We start from the raw sequence: 18,490 nt of genomic DNA on the forward strand, positions 1-18,490 counted from the left end.
TATATATATATATATATTAGACCCCTTAATTTGACAGAACACCTGTTACAGTTCAGTTGTTCTTGTGACTTAGAGAAAACACCTGCTTAAATTTAGTGGTGTGGTCAATAACACTCAAGCAAAATGCGTGAAGACACATATTCAAAATGTCCTACCACTGTTACAAACAATAATTACAACAACAACAATAATGACACAACTGTGTCCAACAGCACTATTTCATGTGGGACCATAACCATCCCTTATGATCCCCAACTCCTCTTGTAAGTATACATATTTTTTCTGACCCCCACCTCTTCTAATCGGTAGCTGACCACTGTTGATTTTTGTTTTCTTTCAACATCTCATGATTTTCTTGTCCTCAGCTGGTGGTCTAACGTGTATACCATGCTCCATCCTGTCATTTAAGCATGCTTTATTCTTATAATCATTTTCAAATATTTTGTCTAAACAGAAACAATTTTCAAATAATGTTAATGTGAAAGATTTTACCAGTATATTATTTTTTTACTTGCAAACGTTACATATTATTCAGTTTTAGTTCTTGTTCATTTATATTCTTTTTTTTTTATTATTTGTACTTTTGTAAGTAAACTACTGCCCCTTTCAGCTACTCATGTATGTATTCATTCACTTAGGTGCTCGTATGCATTGATAGAATAATACAGTTGAATATGTATGCACCACACACACGCGCGCGCACGCATTTACTGCGCTAATATCATTGAATGCTTTTATTCTGCATGTATTTTAGTGTTCTGGATATTTCTCTCCAGCACTGTATGTGCTGGTAAAGCTGATTGCATACTATTGATTTTGTCATTGTATATATATATATATATCAACACAGACAATTATTAGTTGAATCCGATTTCCCAGTTAGTCATAGCCAGTTGTATACTACCGGTCTCTTTATTTAAACAAACTCCACTTTGGCTTGCTTTTTTGGCTCCAGTTCACATTTACACTTCAGTTAGATAATTTTTGCCTATTAAAATTTTTAAAAGCCTACTGAAAATTATCACTATGTGTTAAATCTATGTTCATGTGCACATATGAAAAAATATCAGAGCTAACATTTTCCTAAACATCATTCCCTGTCATTGTCTTGATTATCTTACTCATCCCCTCTTGCTTTTACTCTTTAACATCAGTAACAGCAGCAGCAGCCACAGTAATTAGGAGTATTCATACAACTAAATGTATTCATCATTAACAACCAATTGTAGATGCACTTGCAATTTTTTTATTGATTCGCTAACTACAAGTTCTTTACTTTATATTTCTGTAAACTGTAATAGGTAGGTGAGAATGCATTCTTAAAAAACTAGTACACAATTGGAGTGCTAAACCTCTTCCACGCATCTATTTTCATTTCATTCAGACATATATTGATCTGTAAGCTAGAATAATTATGTCTAATGACTTAATTATTCTAACTTACACATGCATACACAACCAAACATAATATATTACTTATTTACATTGCATAAATTGTTTAATTATTAATGCAGTGTGGCGTAAACTACTCTAAGCTTACTCATAAAGAGCCAAAATATACTTCTTATTTGCAGCCGAGTCCATTCAAAACTATTAACTGGAAATAGTTTATGGCAAAGTTCTCTAGTATCAAAGAGATACTAAAAATAAATGAATCTTGAAGTGTAGATTCAAATTATCCTACTCTGTATTTTAGATTAATCTTAATCAAGATTATATATAAAGTTTTAAGAAGTTTGCGAAGATACTTAGTGAAAATAATTTATCTGAGTAAATAAAATCTTTAAAGTATTTAAAAATTATCTTTTGAACTTGTATTCGAAATTTTTTTGATGCAATAAATCAATGTACTAAATATGCCTTTGGCTTCTTTCTTTTCTGAGTTTCTTGAGCTAGACATAGTTTCTGTAGATATTATTAAATAATTTTCTCTAATCTATTTTCTGATGTTTACAGTGAAATAATCTGACTCATTACTGTATTGGCTAATTCACTTTCTCATAAATTGTTGGAACACTCATCATGACTCATGGGATAAAAGTCCTGGGATTATTAAAACTCCCTCCTTTATGTAAAACCAATAGAAGTGTCTGCAAAATTTCACCCAAAATGTCCTGTTTACTCCCATTCACTTGAAGCTGATTTTATATATCATATAACATTTTGTCTTCACTATTATAAGAACAATTCTAAGACATGACTTCATCTACTTCTTTTAATAAATCCCCTGTCTACCTTTCTTTAACATTCATGTCTTTCTCAGCAGTATCCTTATACCCAAATATGATATTTGCTGCTTTACTTTTGCCTCTACTTATATTCTGCACTTACACATCTTATCCACCCTTCACTTTGTCTCTCTACATTGTGCTCTTCATTATACTCATTAGTGAAGTGAAGCATCTTTAACTGGATATGAAAACAGTTCAATTTGCAGAGAAGTTGTATCTAACATGAAGCCTATCACTATATATTCTATACACATTGGTGATTATAGCATAGTTATAAGAAATTTAAATGATAAAATATAATATTGTATTTATTTATTAATGAAATAAAGATCACGATTTATAAACAGCCACTCCTTTGTTTAGATGTGCAAGAAAATGCTTATGATTGCACTGAAACCTCAAGGATGTTTATATCTTTACCCCCAGAGTAAACAAAAAATATTTCCAGCATTGAAAAAGAATCTCCTTGTTGAATCTGGTAAGCAACACGTGTCTGGATGTTACATCCCAGATTATAACAACTTGTATAAAAATGCTGAGAACCAGCCAACATTTCACAATCAGTCTAGAGTAGCCATGTTCCTTGTGGTTTACAAGATATATGCAAAAAACAGTGGAATCCTCTATTTGGTGTATTTATGTAAAAAAAAAGAATCAGCTTCACAGGTTTATAGTATGTACTTGTGTAACTTGGATGCACTGGTATTCTCCTAAACCATTCAGATCACAATTCATAACTCCATATTGGATCCAGATTGGATCCGTTATATTTCATTATAAGGTAAAATACTGTTGTGTTGTAGCTCTCACAAAGAACAGTTTTTATCATACTCTGATTTCTAAATCCATTAAATATGCTATTTCACATGTGCATTGATAGTGGATTGATAAGCCATTCGCAACTTCATGTATTTCAAAGATGTGTTAAAGGAACTTCACTTCACTGGTGACAATATAGTATTAGTGACACACTTTAAAGAAGAAAGATTTATTAAAGTAATTAAAATTTCAGCACATCAAGCCACAAAAAGTTTATCATTATTGGTATGTGTGCAATCCGTGTTGATGTCTTTGTTGAGATTTGTGAAGGAAAGGCTGCAGTCATGTTACATAGACTATATGATATTTGTAATATATTGTCTTTTAGTCTTTTTTCAGAAGTTGATATGCACATGAATTTAAGGCCTTGACAGTATGTTACATAGATATTGAAAAAAACAAATAATAATTAGGAAAAGATGCTCATTAATTAACAACTTCAAAAAAAAGACCAGTACACTGCAAAAGGGGAAATGAAATTCTAAGTGTCTAACGTGTATGAACATAGCCAAACATCAAACAATGATCTAGAAAACTACTACAATTGTGAACTGTAGTATCACTGTTTACAATTGGTTCAATTGGACTATTTAGTGTTGTATGTTACTACTGAAGCAGCAAGATGTAGATCTGGTGTTCAGATACCTTCAACTGTGAAGATGAATAAATCACTCTCCTTATGACTCAAAAAAAAAAATTAGTCAAATTGGTGTTAAACTTGTTTCTCACTGTTCTGAGTCAAATATCTTTCCTAGCTTAAATTATCCCTTGTAATAGCAGTAATAATAATACTGATTTAAGATTAACTGCTTGTCAGTGTTAAACAGCTTTGGTCAGTTTTCTGCAGTAATCGGACAAACAGTTGAAAGAAACTTACAGGTCTTCACTTATTCCAGCATTCAATGTGATATGGAGCCAGAGTGTGCTGTGTTCTGTTCAAGTTACTATACAAAAATAAAGTCTTGTTTATCAATATGAGAAATGGTTATGATGAATTACTAAGATGTTAGTTTTATAAAATTCACTAAAGGGGGATGAAAACCGAGAACAAAATTGATATTGTAGCAATTTTTGTATATTGTATTTTGTGCTCCTTTAGGCCCCAAGCAGAAAACAAATTGTATCCTATTGCTCAACGTATTGTTGATATGTTGAGCTGTATTTGGACATTTAATTACAGAGATGGTCTGGATAGAAGCATAATATTTAAGGTTTGGTGTTGTTTTACACTATTGGTAATATTTGGATATGGTGGGTTGTCTGTAATGATGTGGGTGTTTTGAAATAGCCTTCAGCTGAGAGATTGGCATTTCAGGCAGGCTGTTGCTGGCTTTTAATTAGGATTTTATGTCAGGAAATGTTTTCAGTGAGTTAAGCTATTTTCTAAAGTTTGTGTGTCATCTATGTGTTGATTCATGGTCACTGAGGTGGTGTATTTTATCTGTTATGTAGGGGCTGTGAGGAGCTTGCAGCAATAAGAAACTGTCCTGGTGGCTTTACATTTTTAGTACTTTTGTTTCAGTGATATAGTTTGTGGGTGTGATCTGTGTTCAACTTAAGATGATGAAGAGTGCATTATTTTACATTCATTGTAATTTTCTGATTTGTTGTATAAGATTGAGGGCTTAGGGGCAGTTGTTGTAATCCATGATGGATCAAATATATTGTTGGCACACAACTGTTGTTTTATTGTGTTGGTCAAATGTGAGTGCTCCAAAATTTCTTACATCTTATTTTCCTTTATTTAAGCTACCTTCAACATGTAGTGTAAATGTTGTTAGAGGTTTTTGTATGTAATTTTTAATATTTTATCATTTGTATATGTGATATGTTTATGCTATTGAGTGTGATGGTTGGCTGTAATTGACATTATCTGATGTTGGTAATAAGAGAGATGCTGGGTGTGGCAGGTACCTCTGTTTGTTATTTTGGAGTCATGTTTCCAAGTAATTGGACTAGCTGTAATTGTGTTGTGTCTGGCAAATAGTAAAAAGTTGATTTGTGATGCCATCTGCAAGTCTGTATCTGTTGGGGGTTGTACTGTTTTGCAGCCCCAAGTAAGCTCTAATTGAGCAATCCTATGGAGTGTAAGTAGTTATTTAAATATTCTAACTCATAGATCTGTTTTTTTTTTTGTTACGTCTCCATGCAGTTGAGAACATATTGTACACTCTGATATGCAGTAATAAATTGTACAGGGGAACTATGTGACAGTCTGAACATCCTGCACTCTCTCCACTGACCAGTTTGTTACTGCACATTCAGATATCTGGTAGTGACTACAACAAAGGTGAACAAAGTCAGTTCAGTTGCTGCTTATTTATACATGTTTATGTATTAATGACATCTCTGTGCAATATTTGGAGCTAGTGATGCTTTTGGAGTTGTAGCTATTTTATTGTCCGTGTGTATTTTTTCTTCTTTTACATTTACTTTGATTGAATGAGGGAGATGGTGTTGCAGTATTCTTTGGTTTTGTGTGTGTCTGTCTATTGTAGGGATAGGCATAGTTGTGTGATTAAGAAGTTGGCTTTCTATTCACGTGGTCCCACTATGCAGTACCTTGGGCATCTTCTATTGCCTCTGGCCAACCAACACTTTGTGAATGGATTCGGTAGACAGAAACTGAAAGAGCTCTCTCTCTCCATCCTTGACTTGACATCATGTGATAGTTATAAACAAACTCCATTGCCATATAAACAAGGTTGTTCATTTTCAGTCTCACATGAGAAACATGTCTGACCATGGAAAAGTGTTATCTTGAAAACAGGTAAGAGTTGGCAACAGGAAAGGCATCCAGCCATAGAAATCTACCTCAAAAATTCCATCTGATTCGTGCAAATATAGAAAAGTGAACATTAAATGATGATTTGTGTGTTTGATGGTGAGTTTTAATGTAAAAGCCGTAACTGAGGGTGAGGTTTGTTATAAAAAAAACTACACTCCATGCAAGTTTAAGTGGTCTTTCATTTGTAATATCATTGTTTTGTTGTGTAGATGGTTTGTGTTCAGTCCGTAATGGTGCATAGTGTACTGTTCTGTATACTATTTTGTTTATTGAGGTTCCTTGTGGAGAGATTAGGGACCCAGATAGAACTAGTATATTCCATGGTAATTCTAATGTATCGTTGCTCTAGGTAGATTTGTGTCTCATTTTTCTTTCTTTACTATGTCTTTTGTGAGTAATGTAAATATTGGATGCTTTGTAAGTATAGGCTTTCTGTATGGGGGTTTGTTGATATTGTTGGGTTTGGTGGTTGGTCGTATTTGATATTCAGATCAAAAAACTGTTTCCCTGCTGGCCAGAGAGACTGAATTTGGTAAGTGCTACTTATAGTCTACTATTTTAGAACTAAGTTTGTGGATGAATAATGTAGAGTCTGAGAAGTTGTGCATATGTGTCTGGAGATTGGCAACAGGATGGTGTTTGGTGTCAGCCATATATAAGATTATGTGTATGTTTTGAGAAGTTGCTGGAGGGCATAGTTTGAAAAGAGTGAAATGACAAATCTGTCGGGTGCTCCTTTTATGAAGCTGCAAATTCTAGAAGTGTTTTTGTTTACAATATGATTTTGTGTGAAGTAGATTTTCTTTAAGTGAATAAGTTTTGCTAATGTCAGTGGAAATTAGCACAGTACATGTGACAGGTTTTCTTTTCTTCAATAAAAAATAATTTTTGTATGTTAGGTTCATGAGTGGTTAAGTATAATGGGCTAAATCCATGTTCTGATTTGAATTAAATGTGAAGGTTACTGATGTCAAGGATTAGTATTTTTTTCCAGAATGTTTGAGGTTGTGCTTCGGAGTGTAATGGGCCTGTATAATGTTACTTTGTTTGGGTTTTTGTTGGGCTTTAGAATTGTTTATGACTTTTCTCATTCCCCACATTCTGGGAATTAGGCAGTGTTGGTACAAGTAATTGAAGATATTAGTGAATGCAATGATCCCTTCAGGTTTTTGATGCTGGCCCTGAGGCTCTTGAGTTTCCAGAATATTCTAATGCTTGTTTGTATATGATAAAATGAAGATGACAAAAATCACGATCTAGGTTGGAAGTGTATAGTTTTTACTTTATATTCTTGTCTGATTTTTAGTGTTTGATTTTGGCAAGAAATGTCTAAGAACATTTGCTTGGTACTGGATTATGGCTATTTTGTTCAATGTTGTTGTTGATGATTATTCTATATAGTGCTTTAATGTCCATTTTCTAGTTTGTATTCAATTCAAATGTTTGCCAGTTTTCTGATTTTTGTTGCATGTGGTGTTGGTGCAGTACCCCAGAGCTTCCTGACGTTTGTGTGGTTGTCTATTATTTCTGATAAATGGGTCATATATAGATGTTTTCGACCTAGTTTGAATTCTTTGCAATCAAATTTGAATTTTTCAAAGGGACTTTGTAAGACAAGGTAAAACGCAGAAAACGGACAACAGGCATGAGCTAAAGTGTTGCAAACGGTAGAAAGTAGGAGTCTTCATACTCGAAAGAATATTTGATGACCACAAATCGATTCGAAGCTAGTTTCTTGAAATTGGTGCTCAAGCCTTGAAAAAAAAAAAAAAAAAATGAGTGAAACTACATCAGCCATAAGGGAATACATGTCTATCTTATCTAACTCTTCCAGTAGAGCCCACTGTTACTCTAACTTCGATCTAACCCCAAGCTCTTTAAAATTGTTTTATGAAGTCACTTTTTTGTTGAAAAATTGTTCAATTTGCATCTCTTCAAAGCGAACGGACTGGTTCTTTTAAGGTCACTCTTGGGTAAAGTTTGAATAGAAAGCTCGAATAGCATAGTTCTCGAATGAAAACTCTGCAGCTATCAAGAACTTATGAGCATTACTTTTGCATAATGCTATTACTAATAGCAATTCACCATACGTAGGCATAAAGGAAAAAATGAGCTCATACTAATCCTGATATAACGATCTGCCTGAATGCGTCCACGTGTCATCTAAGACATGTACATGCCATGTACAATAGACAGTCTAGTTAAAAGACATACCACGGGGGGGTAGGGGGTAGCATAAACCTGTGCTTTAAAGCAATTTTATACAATTTTGGAGGAGGGGTGAAATTACCCTTATGATTAAAAGTTATGATCAACAATTGTGGATTTAAATCAGACCAGGTTTATTAGCTATCCTGAGTAAGAGTTTTTAAATTTTCCCAACTGATATTTCTCGCAAAACAAGTTGCAGTTTGTAAAAATGTACAGATTATCTTGAATGAATTGTTCAAACCGGTCGACGTAACGGAGCATCGTTTGGTAGAAGCTATCGCAGTGTTCGTGAGTTATTTCATCGACCTTTTCAGATATCAATTGGTAAAGCTCCGGCTGGTTCTTTGCCTCGCCTTGGATAACCGAGCATTTCCAAACAGAGAAAAAGAGTTAAACTACATCAGCCTTACAGCTGATGTAGTTTAACTCTTTTTGTTTTTTTTTCAAGGCTTGAGCACCAATTTCGAGAAACTAGCTTCGAATCGATTTGTGGTCATCGAATATTCTTTTGAAGATGAAGACTCCTACTTTCTACTGTTTGCAACACTTCAGCTCATACCTGTTGACCATTTTCTGCGTTTTAGCTTGTCTTACAAAGTCCCTTTGAAAAATTCAAATTTGATTGCAAAGAATTCAAATTTGATGGCAAAGAATCCAAACTAGATCGAAAACATCTATATTATGTTACCTTCTGGAATATGCTTTTGGGGACCATTTAAAATTATTTTATTAAATGCATGTACTGAATTTAAGTGATATGGAAATAGGAAAACCTTAATTCTATTTCTGGTGGAACTCATTCAAATAAGCTTTGTAAGTTTGTAGAAATGTATTTGTTTCCTTCATTAATATCTGAATGTGTTGAGTTGATAAATCATAGATGGTCTAAGAATAGTTGGAGGATTGTTGTTGTGGTAGCTAAATGTGTAGTACAGAAGTTAATGTCTGGAGAAGTTGTAGTTGGCTTGAAAGTATATGTGCATTGGTATAAATTCTTTTGTATAAAAAGGGATTTTAGTTTATGAGGCTGTTGAAAGCATTATTGGTACCAATAGTGTAGTTTCCTTCTTTTTTTTTGTAACCCTTTTTGTTAAAAGTTTGTGACATGTTTCTCAAGTGAATATAGTATACATCTGATGTATGGGTTAGTTAGGGTGAGTGGTTTGGTTCATATTGCTTAAAATATTCACTATCAGTTAAAAATGATAACAATCAAGCTAACAATGAATAACAATGAAAAATTACATATGTGTTATATATATATGTATTTAATTTTCTTCTTTGTGGAAGGGCTTCACTCAACCCATTAGGATACTTTTATCTCCCAATGGTTAACAAACTTATCCATATTCATGAACTTCATTGAATAATTTTTGCTAACATAGACCACCACTAGTTCCTCTGATTCTTGTTTTTATTTGGTTTTTATATAAATACGTGTGTGTAAGATTAATATTATATGAAAATGCTTATTTATCTATGCCGTTAGATAATGCATTGTCTGCTTCTACAGTTAATTTTATTGTCCTGAACCATTTATCACACACAAGAGAGTTAAGATATTAATTTAAGAATTCATAATTTTGATTTTCTTTATTATTTACTTTCACTACTGGCAAATTATTATCATTTTAATGTATCAATGTAGAATAATATTGTAAATAATAATATAGGAAAATATTTACTTATTTGTTTACCCAAATTGCAAGACAGTGTACCAGAGAAAATTGAGACATTGTTAACGAGAAGCGTATTGAAAATGATACCTGCTTTTAACAATGCTAAAAAGTAGGAGGCAAGGAAATGTTATTTTAAGAGGCTGTTGAATGAGGAAAATTTGTGGAAGAGAGAGCACCTAGTCCCAAAATACCCAACAAAGGCACTAGCCATCCAAATTGACAGATGTATAATAAGTAAAATAATTAAGGATTATGAAGTGGGGAAAGCAACTGGACTGTTGGATATAATTGTTGACATGCTGGAAATATCTGGCAGGGTAAATCATGCACTAGTTTTATGCATAGTCAATCAGATAGGACAAGAAAGTATTTAGCAATGAATTTATCTGAAAGTTGTTGTCTAGTATAACTCAGTCCTCAGCCACCATCCGTTTATTATAATTCTCCAAGTTATAACTGAAGAATTCAAGACAGCTGTCTATGTCAATTGACTTTGTTTTCATAAAGAGAAATTGCTGTTGGAAGCCAAACATGGAATTGAGAACCTCAAAGTAAACTTTGCAAAAATTTAGTAAGCTGGATAGAAGACAGTCATGCTACCATGACAGAAATAGCCAATGTTTGATACGCAGAAGAGGAGTTGGTTGGAATTACATGTGACGCACCTATTGTAAACTAAGGAATACAAAACATGTAATGGGATTTATTAAAGAAAATGCAGCAAACACACAGGTATAAGTAAACATTAAGAGTATGTATGAAATAAATTTTCTTAAATATTTATAAGGAGGCTCCCTAAAAATAGTTGATAGCTTTTGTTATCTAGGTGACCTAATTAACAATGGAGGTGGATGTTTTGAGAGCATAGTATCCAGAATAAGAATATAAGAATGGGTTGCATAATGTTTAGGGGGCTATTACCTCTTTAAGTTTCCTTCATCATAAATGGTTGTACGGTATAGTGCATGTGCATGAAATTCAATGATGCCTGGTTGCAAGGCACAGAACTTGAATGCAGAAGATTGGCTAAGAGTACAATAAAATGAAGCAAGCATGTTCTATTGTATGTGTAATGTTAGTGGATATAAGAGGAATCAAATATAGTGTGAAAGAGAGAAGACTACACTGATGTGTGCATGTGGAGGATGACAGTTTTATAAAGTATTTCTTAGTGCTCCAAATTGATGGAACCTTTAGAAGAGTGAGAGACAAGGAAGATATCCAGTGAAATATCGAAGGCTGATCTTAAGATATGGAACCTCGTCAAGGAGATTACAGAGTAGAGAGATGATTGCCAACATGTGGGACTGGAGGAGACTTGACCACACATGCAAACATGGAACTTATTGATGAAATTTGGGTGATGATGGAAGTTGGGATATATATATAACATTTTTGCATCTGAGTTTTCAGCGTTTTTCACCCATTTTCTACTTACTAACTCTCTATCTGCTCCCTCCTTGTTTATTCAACTCCAACTATTACCCCCATTGTAATCACTATACCATGCCTCTTATGTAAGGAAACAAAACAAATCTATCCATACTCAATGTGTTTCCATTTGTATCCTCCTGCTCTTTCTCTCATCATGATGTCTGAATAATGAGAGATTACATCATATTTGTCAGTACCCCATACACCCTTCTATCTACCCTCTTCTACTGCTATTACTCATCACTCTCTCCTCCTCAGTTCACTCTTTTATTTTCATTCATCATTCTCTCCTACCATCACCATCTTCACTGTTCATCACTCTCGCTCTCTTTTACCAACAGACATGTATTTTCTATTAGTGTAGCATTACCTTTCTATATTGCTGGTCACAACACCCTCTCCTCCAGGTCACTCATTACTCATATCCATTACACTCTCTTTCTATTGACCATTTCAACAATTATCCATCACTTGTGCTCTCTCTCTCTTACCAGCAAACATGTAGTTGCCATCAGTGCTTCTCTCCTACTATCTACTGTTTCTCACTACAGCCAGCCAGTAATATCTTCCATTATTCTTTCTGTCTGTTAGGGGGTTGGTGAATGAGTCATGTTTTGCTTTGTCGAGGACATGACAACCTCTCTAGTGCTAGTGCCATGATAAAATGTGTCCAGTGCACTCTGTAAAACAGCTGGTGTTAGAAAGGACATCTAGCCATAGAAACCATATGAGTGAGGTGTGTCTTTTTATTTGTCTAAGAGTGAACCCATGACTTCTCTCTTTTGTTTAGTAATTCCATAACTGCATCAGAACCATTATACATAAGGCATGTAAGATGTGGAGCCAATAATTCATTCTGATTTACTTTCACCACCATCAACTTATTATTCAAATAATGTATTAAGATAAAACAATTTTTTAATGATATTTGTATGAAGATACTTATTTACTTAGTTTAAGAATAGACAGAAAAACATGTTGGATAATGTTCTGAATATACAAATAATATACAAAATATTTTATATATATTATACAAAATGTTTAGCCAGGCTCTGCAGTAAATTTTATGGTCTTGCAAAGAATCATGTATTTGTTCTTGCTATATGACGACTCATCCCACCCCCAACCAAATTACATAAAGTCTGTTTTGATGTGCTCTCTTCACAATTAGAACTATGATATCAGCCTCATTCTGAAAGTTGTATGTACAAGGAACACTCCTCCCCCATTATACATACGGCTCATATTTCCACATATACACACATGTAGAACCCATAATCCCTTGCATATGTATATTATACCACCAACATCTAATTACATTTATGGCTGTTTTGCTAGTAAGTGTGTGTATGTGTGTTTGTATAAGCATGCAGATCTACATATGTATGCATATGTATTTTTTTTACCTCTTAGATGTACATATATTTTTTTATTTACTGGCTAATATATCTGTATCTAATCAAGTGTAAAACTTTCTGCCACTGAAAATAGCAATTCCAGTGAGGGTATCAATATCAAATCAATCAGTTGAAGCATCTGGCTATGAAAGAGAAGCAACCACAAAAACTTTCATCCTTGCAGGCACTGAAAACAGATTTAAATCTACCTGCACACTACAAAAATTCCCCTCTTTCTCTCAAGCCCACACCCTTAAGGTTGTCACCATTAATGACAGATTGGTGAAAGGTAGGTGACAAGAGATTGTAGAAATACTGCAATAAAATCAAGTTGTGCTTTATATTCAAGAAGCAAGATGGTGAGGGACCTCAACCACAGCCCTGAAGGGCAAGGAACAAATATAAAAGTTTTCTGATCTGAGTAATAGGAGTGGAGTGGTGAAGTTGGTATATTGCTAGTAGAGAAATAGATAGATGGATTAACTGAAGTAATCAGAGTATGTGATAGAATAATTAATCTTAAGGTGTTCACAGACGAAGCTACAAATAGTGCTGACAGATGAACAGGGCAGGGGTTTTTTTTTGTTTTTTTTTGAGCTTACCTGTTTCTGTGTCTTGACATCAAATGATGGAGATCACTATCACAGATGCAGTCTTAATGAGCATGCTACATAACAACATGATGATTTCTCTGATGAACATGGAAGGTATGGGTATGGCATAAGGAATGAGGAAGGACCAAGAATTCTTTCGAGTTCTTTATTGAAAATGCACCCATATGTACATGTGCATGTATTTGTCTGAATGGATGTTTGTAAATATTTGAATGCAAGGACTTTATGGACATAAGGTTAAAAAGTGTGTACCCAATACTGCCATGTAGACTATCAAATTATTATTTATTAAGCTCAAATTTCATAACTCTGACTTTCCACATATCTAATTTTGCAATAAAAAAAAAATGGAAACCTCAAAAAAGAAATATTCAGGAAATTGAAACAAAACAAAATAGAAGCTTTTGGTTGGCTGTATGCATGAAGATTAATTGAAATAGATAACATTTGATCGCTTGTGTATATAAAAATGAAATGTTTCTTTGTATACAAACATATGTATGTATATAAAATAAATGAAAATAACAATGCAATTCAATCTGAACGTTTCGTAAGACATTTAACAGAACCATTAGCATACCAGACAAAATGCTTAGCAGCATTTTGTCCATCTTTATATTGTGAGTTCAAATTCTGTTGATGTTGACTTTGCTTTTCAGGCTTTTAGGGTCCAAAAAATAAGTACCTGTTGATCACTGGAGTCGATGTAATTGACTTACCCTCTACCTTGAAATTGCTGGCCCTGGACCAAAATTTGAAGCAAATATTTGACTAATTCATACTCAAATACTACTGTCTCAAACAGAAAGTAAGACAAAGAAAGTACCAATATGTCATCTAGTTCAAAAAAAAAAAAAAAGAACAAAGAAAGAAAAGTAAAACTTAATCCTAGAATACACTCTGAATAGAATTTTCATTTGCAAATCCTTATGAGATGAGCAAAAGCAACTTGGAAGTGGGTGTCACAGGGAAAATAGTTAAGTTGAAAACAAAAAACTGAATAAGGAAATAAATGATAAACATAGAAGCTTTCAAAACTTCTTGCTCTGAAGTGAACCAGCCCAATGAAAATTATACAGCAACCTTTTTGATTTTCCTAAAGAGGCACTCTGGATGAGGATTCATTAGTCCAAGTTGTTCTCATTTTATTGTAATATTGGTTTCAAATTATGGTACAAAGGAAGGTGTAAGTTGATTACATCAACCCCATTGCTCAAATGGTACTTATTTTATTGACCCCCAAAACTGTTCACTGATCACTGTCCTTGTGGAATATACATTGGCTTAAAAGCAGTGCATTAACCCTTTTGTAACCATATTTCTGTTGAATTGAACTGTCTCTGTTTGAATTCATTTTGAAATAATGAAAAATTGTACTGATTAAGATGGTGTTTGGAACATAAATTAACATGAAATTTTGATACAAGGATTAAGTCACTTCAAAACAAAATTTGTAACATAGAACTAGGTTAGGTCTCAGACAGTGATCACTTCATGTCTACAGCCAATGCCTTTCATTTCACTGTCAGTATCCACAAGAGAGAGAGAGAGTGGGTGATTACTTGAGCAGCCAGATCTTGATGCAGTACCATCAATGGTCAGTTTTTGCCATAAATGGTGTGCTCTCCACCACTTGTAGGTTTTTTTATATTCATTACCTTTAACATCACTAGGATCACTCATTTGTCTCGTTTATTTGAAAGTGCCAGAATAGTTAATATCCTACATGCATTGGTATGGTTGCAACCATTAGAGGTGTCAGTTTCTTCTGTATCAGTTCTCACTTTACTGAACTACTCTACACATCTACACAGAAATAGTGTACACATTCCCCACCCACTAGCAAATACTCATATGTCAGAACTAACTCAAGAGAAAAATCTCTCTCCCTCTCTCTCAATTATATATGCATTTGTAGTTACATGCTGCTCTGACAAACATGCAAATGAATTTAGTGCTAGTTTGGAATGTTTCATCAAATTACTTTTCAATTTTAATAATAGTTTGTTTATTTTATAATCTAATCTCTTAAATATATAGAACTCATGACCTTATCCTATCAAATTAATGGCCAAGATCAGCTTCATTTACTTTCAAATTATTTGAAAAAAAAAATCAATTTTACAATTTTTGCTTTTGTTCTTTAACATTTAGCTTAATTGCTTTGTGTCTCAAATATTCTTTTTCTTTTTTCTGATAACATAATAAACATTGTGTTTGCAGACGATGGAGCAAAGCTGTAGAGCAATGGCGCCAGTTCCACTGTGACTTGAAGGATATTATGTCATGGCTTAATGAAGCTGAGAAAAAACTTACTATAGCTAAAGAACTTGCCCCATCAGACAAGCAACTATACAAGGTAAATTTGTTGTTTATCTTTGCATTCTCTTTTTCTATTAAGAACATAATTATAACCAACCTTAAACATTGGGTTTATTAGATTAATTCAAGTTCTTTTCTTAAATATGAAGCCTGATGTTATTTTGAGAGAAGCCATATCAAAACTTGAAATATATGAGGAATTTACATATTTTCGTTCTTTTAAAGGTGAATAATTGCTCAAGCCTGATGTTGAGAAATATAAATCTGAAATAGTCTTTCTTAATGTAGATCAAGAAATTTAATTTTCTTAACATAAACATAAACTTTTTGTAGCTAATTGATTTAAAAGCATCTAATTTTATTAATGTGACCCAACTACAACTACTGAAGTTTTTCAAATTACTCTCTCTCTCTCTCCCTCCCCCCCTCTCTCTCTCTCCCCCCTCTCTCTCACTCTCTCTCTCTCTCTCTCTCTCTCTTATATATTCATATGGTTGTATTTGAATCAGACTTAATGAATCACAAAAGAGGATTAGTTAATTAGCACCAATGATATTGCTTTCTTGAAATCAAATATCCTTAGAATTCATAGTTTTTCTTCAAAATTGTTTGTTTATCAAAGCATCTTTCTGAACACATGTTCGAATTGCTCTTCAAGTTCCTTTATTTTAAGATTTAATCTTTCAATCTTTATTTATTTATTCATTTATTTTATTCTTTTCTTATTGTATGTATAGATATTTTGGCATAGCGTAACTTGCTATATTTTCAAGAATAGTTAGACTGTTTAACCCTAATGAATACTTAAATAACTCTTGTAAAATGGCTTTAAATTAAGTAGAGACACAAATAACTTAAACAACACGAACAAAAACTGTTGACACTCAAACCAGTTTCCTTGTTGATGCTCTTGTATATAGTTAGTTATTTGCTTTTGCATTCATGCTTCAAATAAAAACATAAAATGTGTATTATATAATCAAAAATTAACGCTTAAAATTTTGGCAGTTACAATTAGTATCCCATTGTATCTAAAGTTGGCATTATTTGAGAGAGAAATGATCTCTTTGAAAAAGCTACTTAATATATATATTTGCATTGCTGCTCCTAAATTTTAATCTCATTTTGTAACATAACCTTTGTCTTTGATTCTTTCATTGTCTCAAATGTGAACTTACATCTGTGTTAATTTTATTTGTAGGAATTAGAGAATGGAATCCGATCTCATCAAGGAACTGTAAATAGCATGAATGCAGCAGGCAATGAAATAATTCGTCAGTCAGCCGCTCCTGATTCTCATCTGTTGAGAGAAAAGCTGGATGCTCTTAATCACCGATGGAAATGCTTGTGTAAAGATGTTTTAGAAAGACCTGACAAGTAAGCGACAGACATGCTGAAAGGTGTCAGAACACCATTCTGCAATTTAGATGCTCGAAAATATTTTTTTTTTTTTTGTTCTTTTCTTTTTTTGACTCAGAAATGTTCCTTCATTGAGGTACTATTCAATTAAAATATAGACTACATGCTGTTACAAAAAAATCTGTATTTATTTATAATGCTAATCCTATTTAAATTAAATAAACAAGGTAGTACTTTATGTTACATATGTATATGTTGTAATATACAAAACATGGATATTTGACAAGCAATAATTTAGATAGTAATTTATTTTGAAATATCCAGTTAGTGATGATATGGTAAATGGAAGTAATCTGCTTTTAATTAGAATATTTATTGTTTCACAGAACTCTGTTGTATTTTACAGGGCTTGAATTTGGTTTGGTTACTTGAAAGCTTGTGTGTACATCACTAGTACTGTTGAGATGCATTCATCTACACACATTTTTTACAAATATTTTTTTATATATTGTTAAATCTTGCAAAATTCATATCATCTATAAATAATATTGTACATTTTTTGTGAAAGAAATTGATTCACCTCACTAAGCAATATTAACTAGTGCCAGCCCCAGTAATTAAAAAAGCCTGTTGTATATTTTAGTTTCTAAACTTCTGGTACCCTATTTCTAGTTGCTTGGATTTGACCCCATTCAACTGTTCTTAATGCTCTTATTGTGTTTCACTACATCTATTTGAATGTTTATTGTTAACAGATGGTGTCAAATGGTCAAAGACTTAGTTTACAAATACTTTATCAGCCATGCATCAGCAGAGATTAAGGGCTGTTGTTCACAACAATGTTCTAGTAATTGAAGTTTGCTATTCTGTCCCCTCCTCTTCCAAAACTTGGAATGTAATTAGGGGAATAAGGTAGGGCTTAAAATACCTTCTTTAGAAATTTACATTCATCTCCTACATTGAAATGAATATGAAGTCATAATTGACAAAAGTATTCTTTTGTCAAAATTTATTTCATGGTTAATAACTAAGAATTCCATTTTTACCCTTCTATAGAATACAATGTTGACCTCTGAATCATTAGAGTAAAAGTTTAGTGAGCAAAATTTGTGTTTTTGGAGGTTTTTTTAAAGGTTACTTTTAACTCAAGGATGAATGTAATATATTTTATTAGGTATTTAAATCGTTTTTGGCTTTTAAAGCTTTTCAATGTTTCACCTGAAATGGGCGAATTACATATATAAGGTTTGTAAGTGTGACTATGTGGTCATGGATCCAGTCCTACTATGTGGCACCTTGGGCAAGTGTCTTTTACTATAGGCCTGGGCTGACCAAACCCTTACGAGTGAATATGGTAGATGGAAATTGAAAGAAGCTCATCGTATATGTACATGTGCACCTTTACCTAGATATCACATGATGGTTGTAAATGAGCATCATAATCATACAAGTGAGGTTGTTCATTTTGAGTTTGATGGGAATAGTGGTGGAGATACTTGATTGTAAATAGGAGGAGAGGTAGTCAATGGCATGTCAGAAGGCTGAGATGAGGGAGAGTTTAGTGTGTATATATATATATATATATATATATATATACATATATATATATATATATATATATATATATATATATATA

General features: G+C 33.1%; 1 protein-coding gene and 1 long non-coding RNA gene across 6 annotated transcripts in view; one reads left to right on the forward strand and one right to left on the reverse strand.

Annotated features, from left to right (window-relative positions):
• Window positions 1-18,490, forward strand: part of LOC106873450 (dystrophin) — a 562,674-nt gene that overhangs the window by 321,759 nt on the left and 222,425 nt on the right. For all 5 annotated transcript variants that reach the window (XM_014920808.2, XM_052976364.1, XM_052976366.1 and 2 more), the window contains 2 exons: window positions 15,397-15,532; window positions 16,697-16,872. In XM_014920808.2, coding sequence (XP_014776294.2) covers window positions 15,397-15,532; window positions 16,697-16,872 — 312 coding nt within the window. The remainder of the gene's footprint in view (window positions 1-15,396; window positions 15,533-16,696; window positions 16,873-18,490) is intronic.
• Window positions 1-18,490, reverse strand: part of LOC128250700 (uncharacterized) — a 97,052-nt gene that overhangs the window by 69,185 nt on the left and 9,377 nt on the right. The window lies entirely within an intron of this gene.

Source organism: Octopus bimaculoides, chromosome 2 (assembly GCF_001194135.2).
Source record: "Octopus bimaculoides isolate UCB-OBI-ISO-001 chromosome 2, ASM119413v2, whole genome shotgun sequence".
Taxonomy (NCBI): domain Eukaryota; kingdom Metazoa; phylum Mollusca; class Cephalopoda; order Octopoda; family Octopodidae; genus Octopus; species Octopus bimaculoides.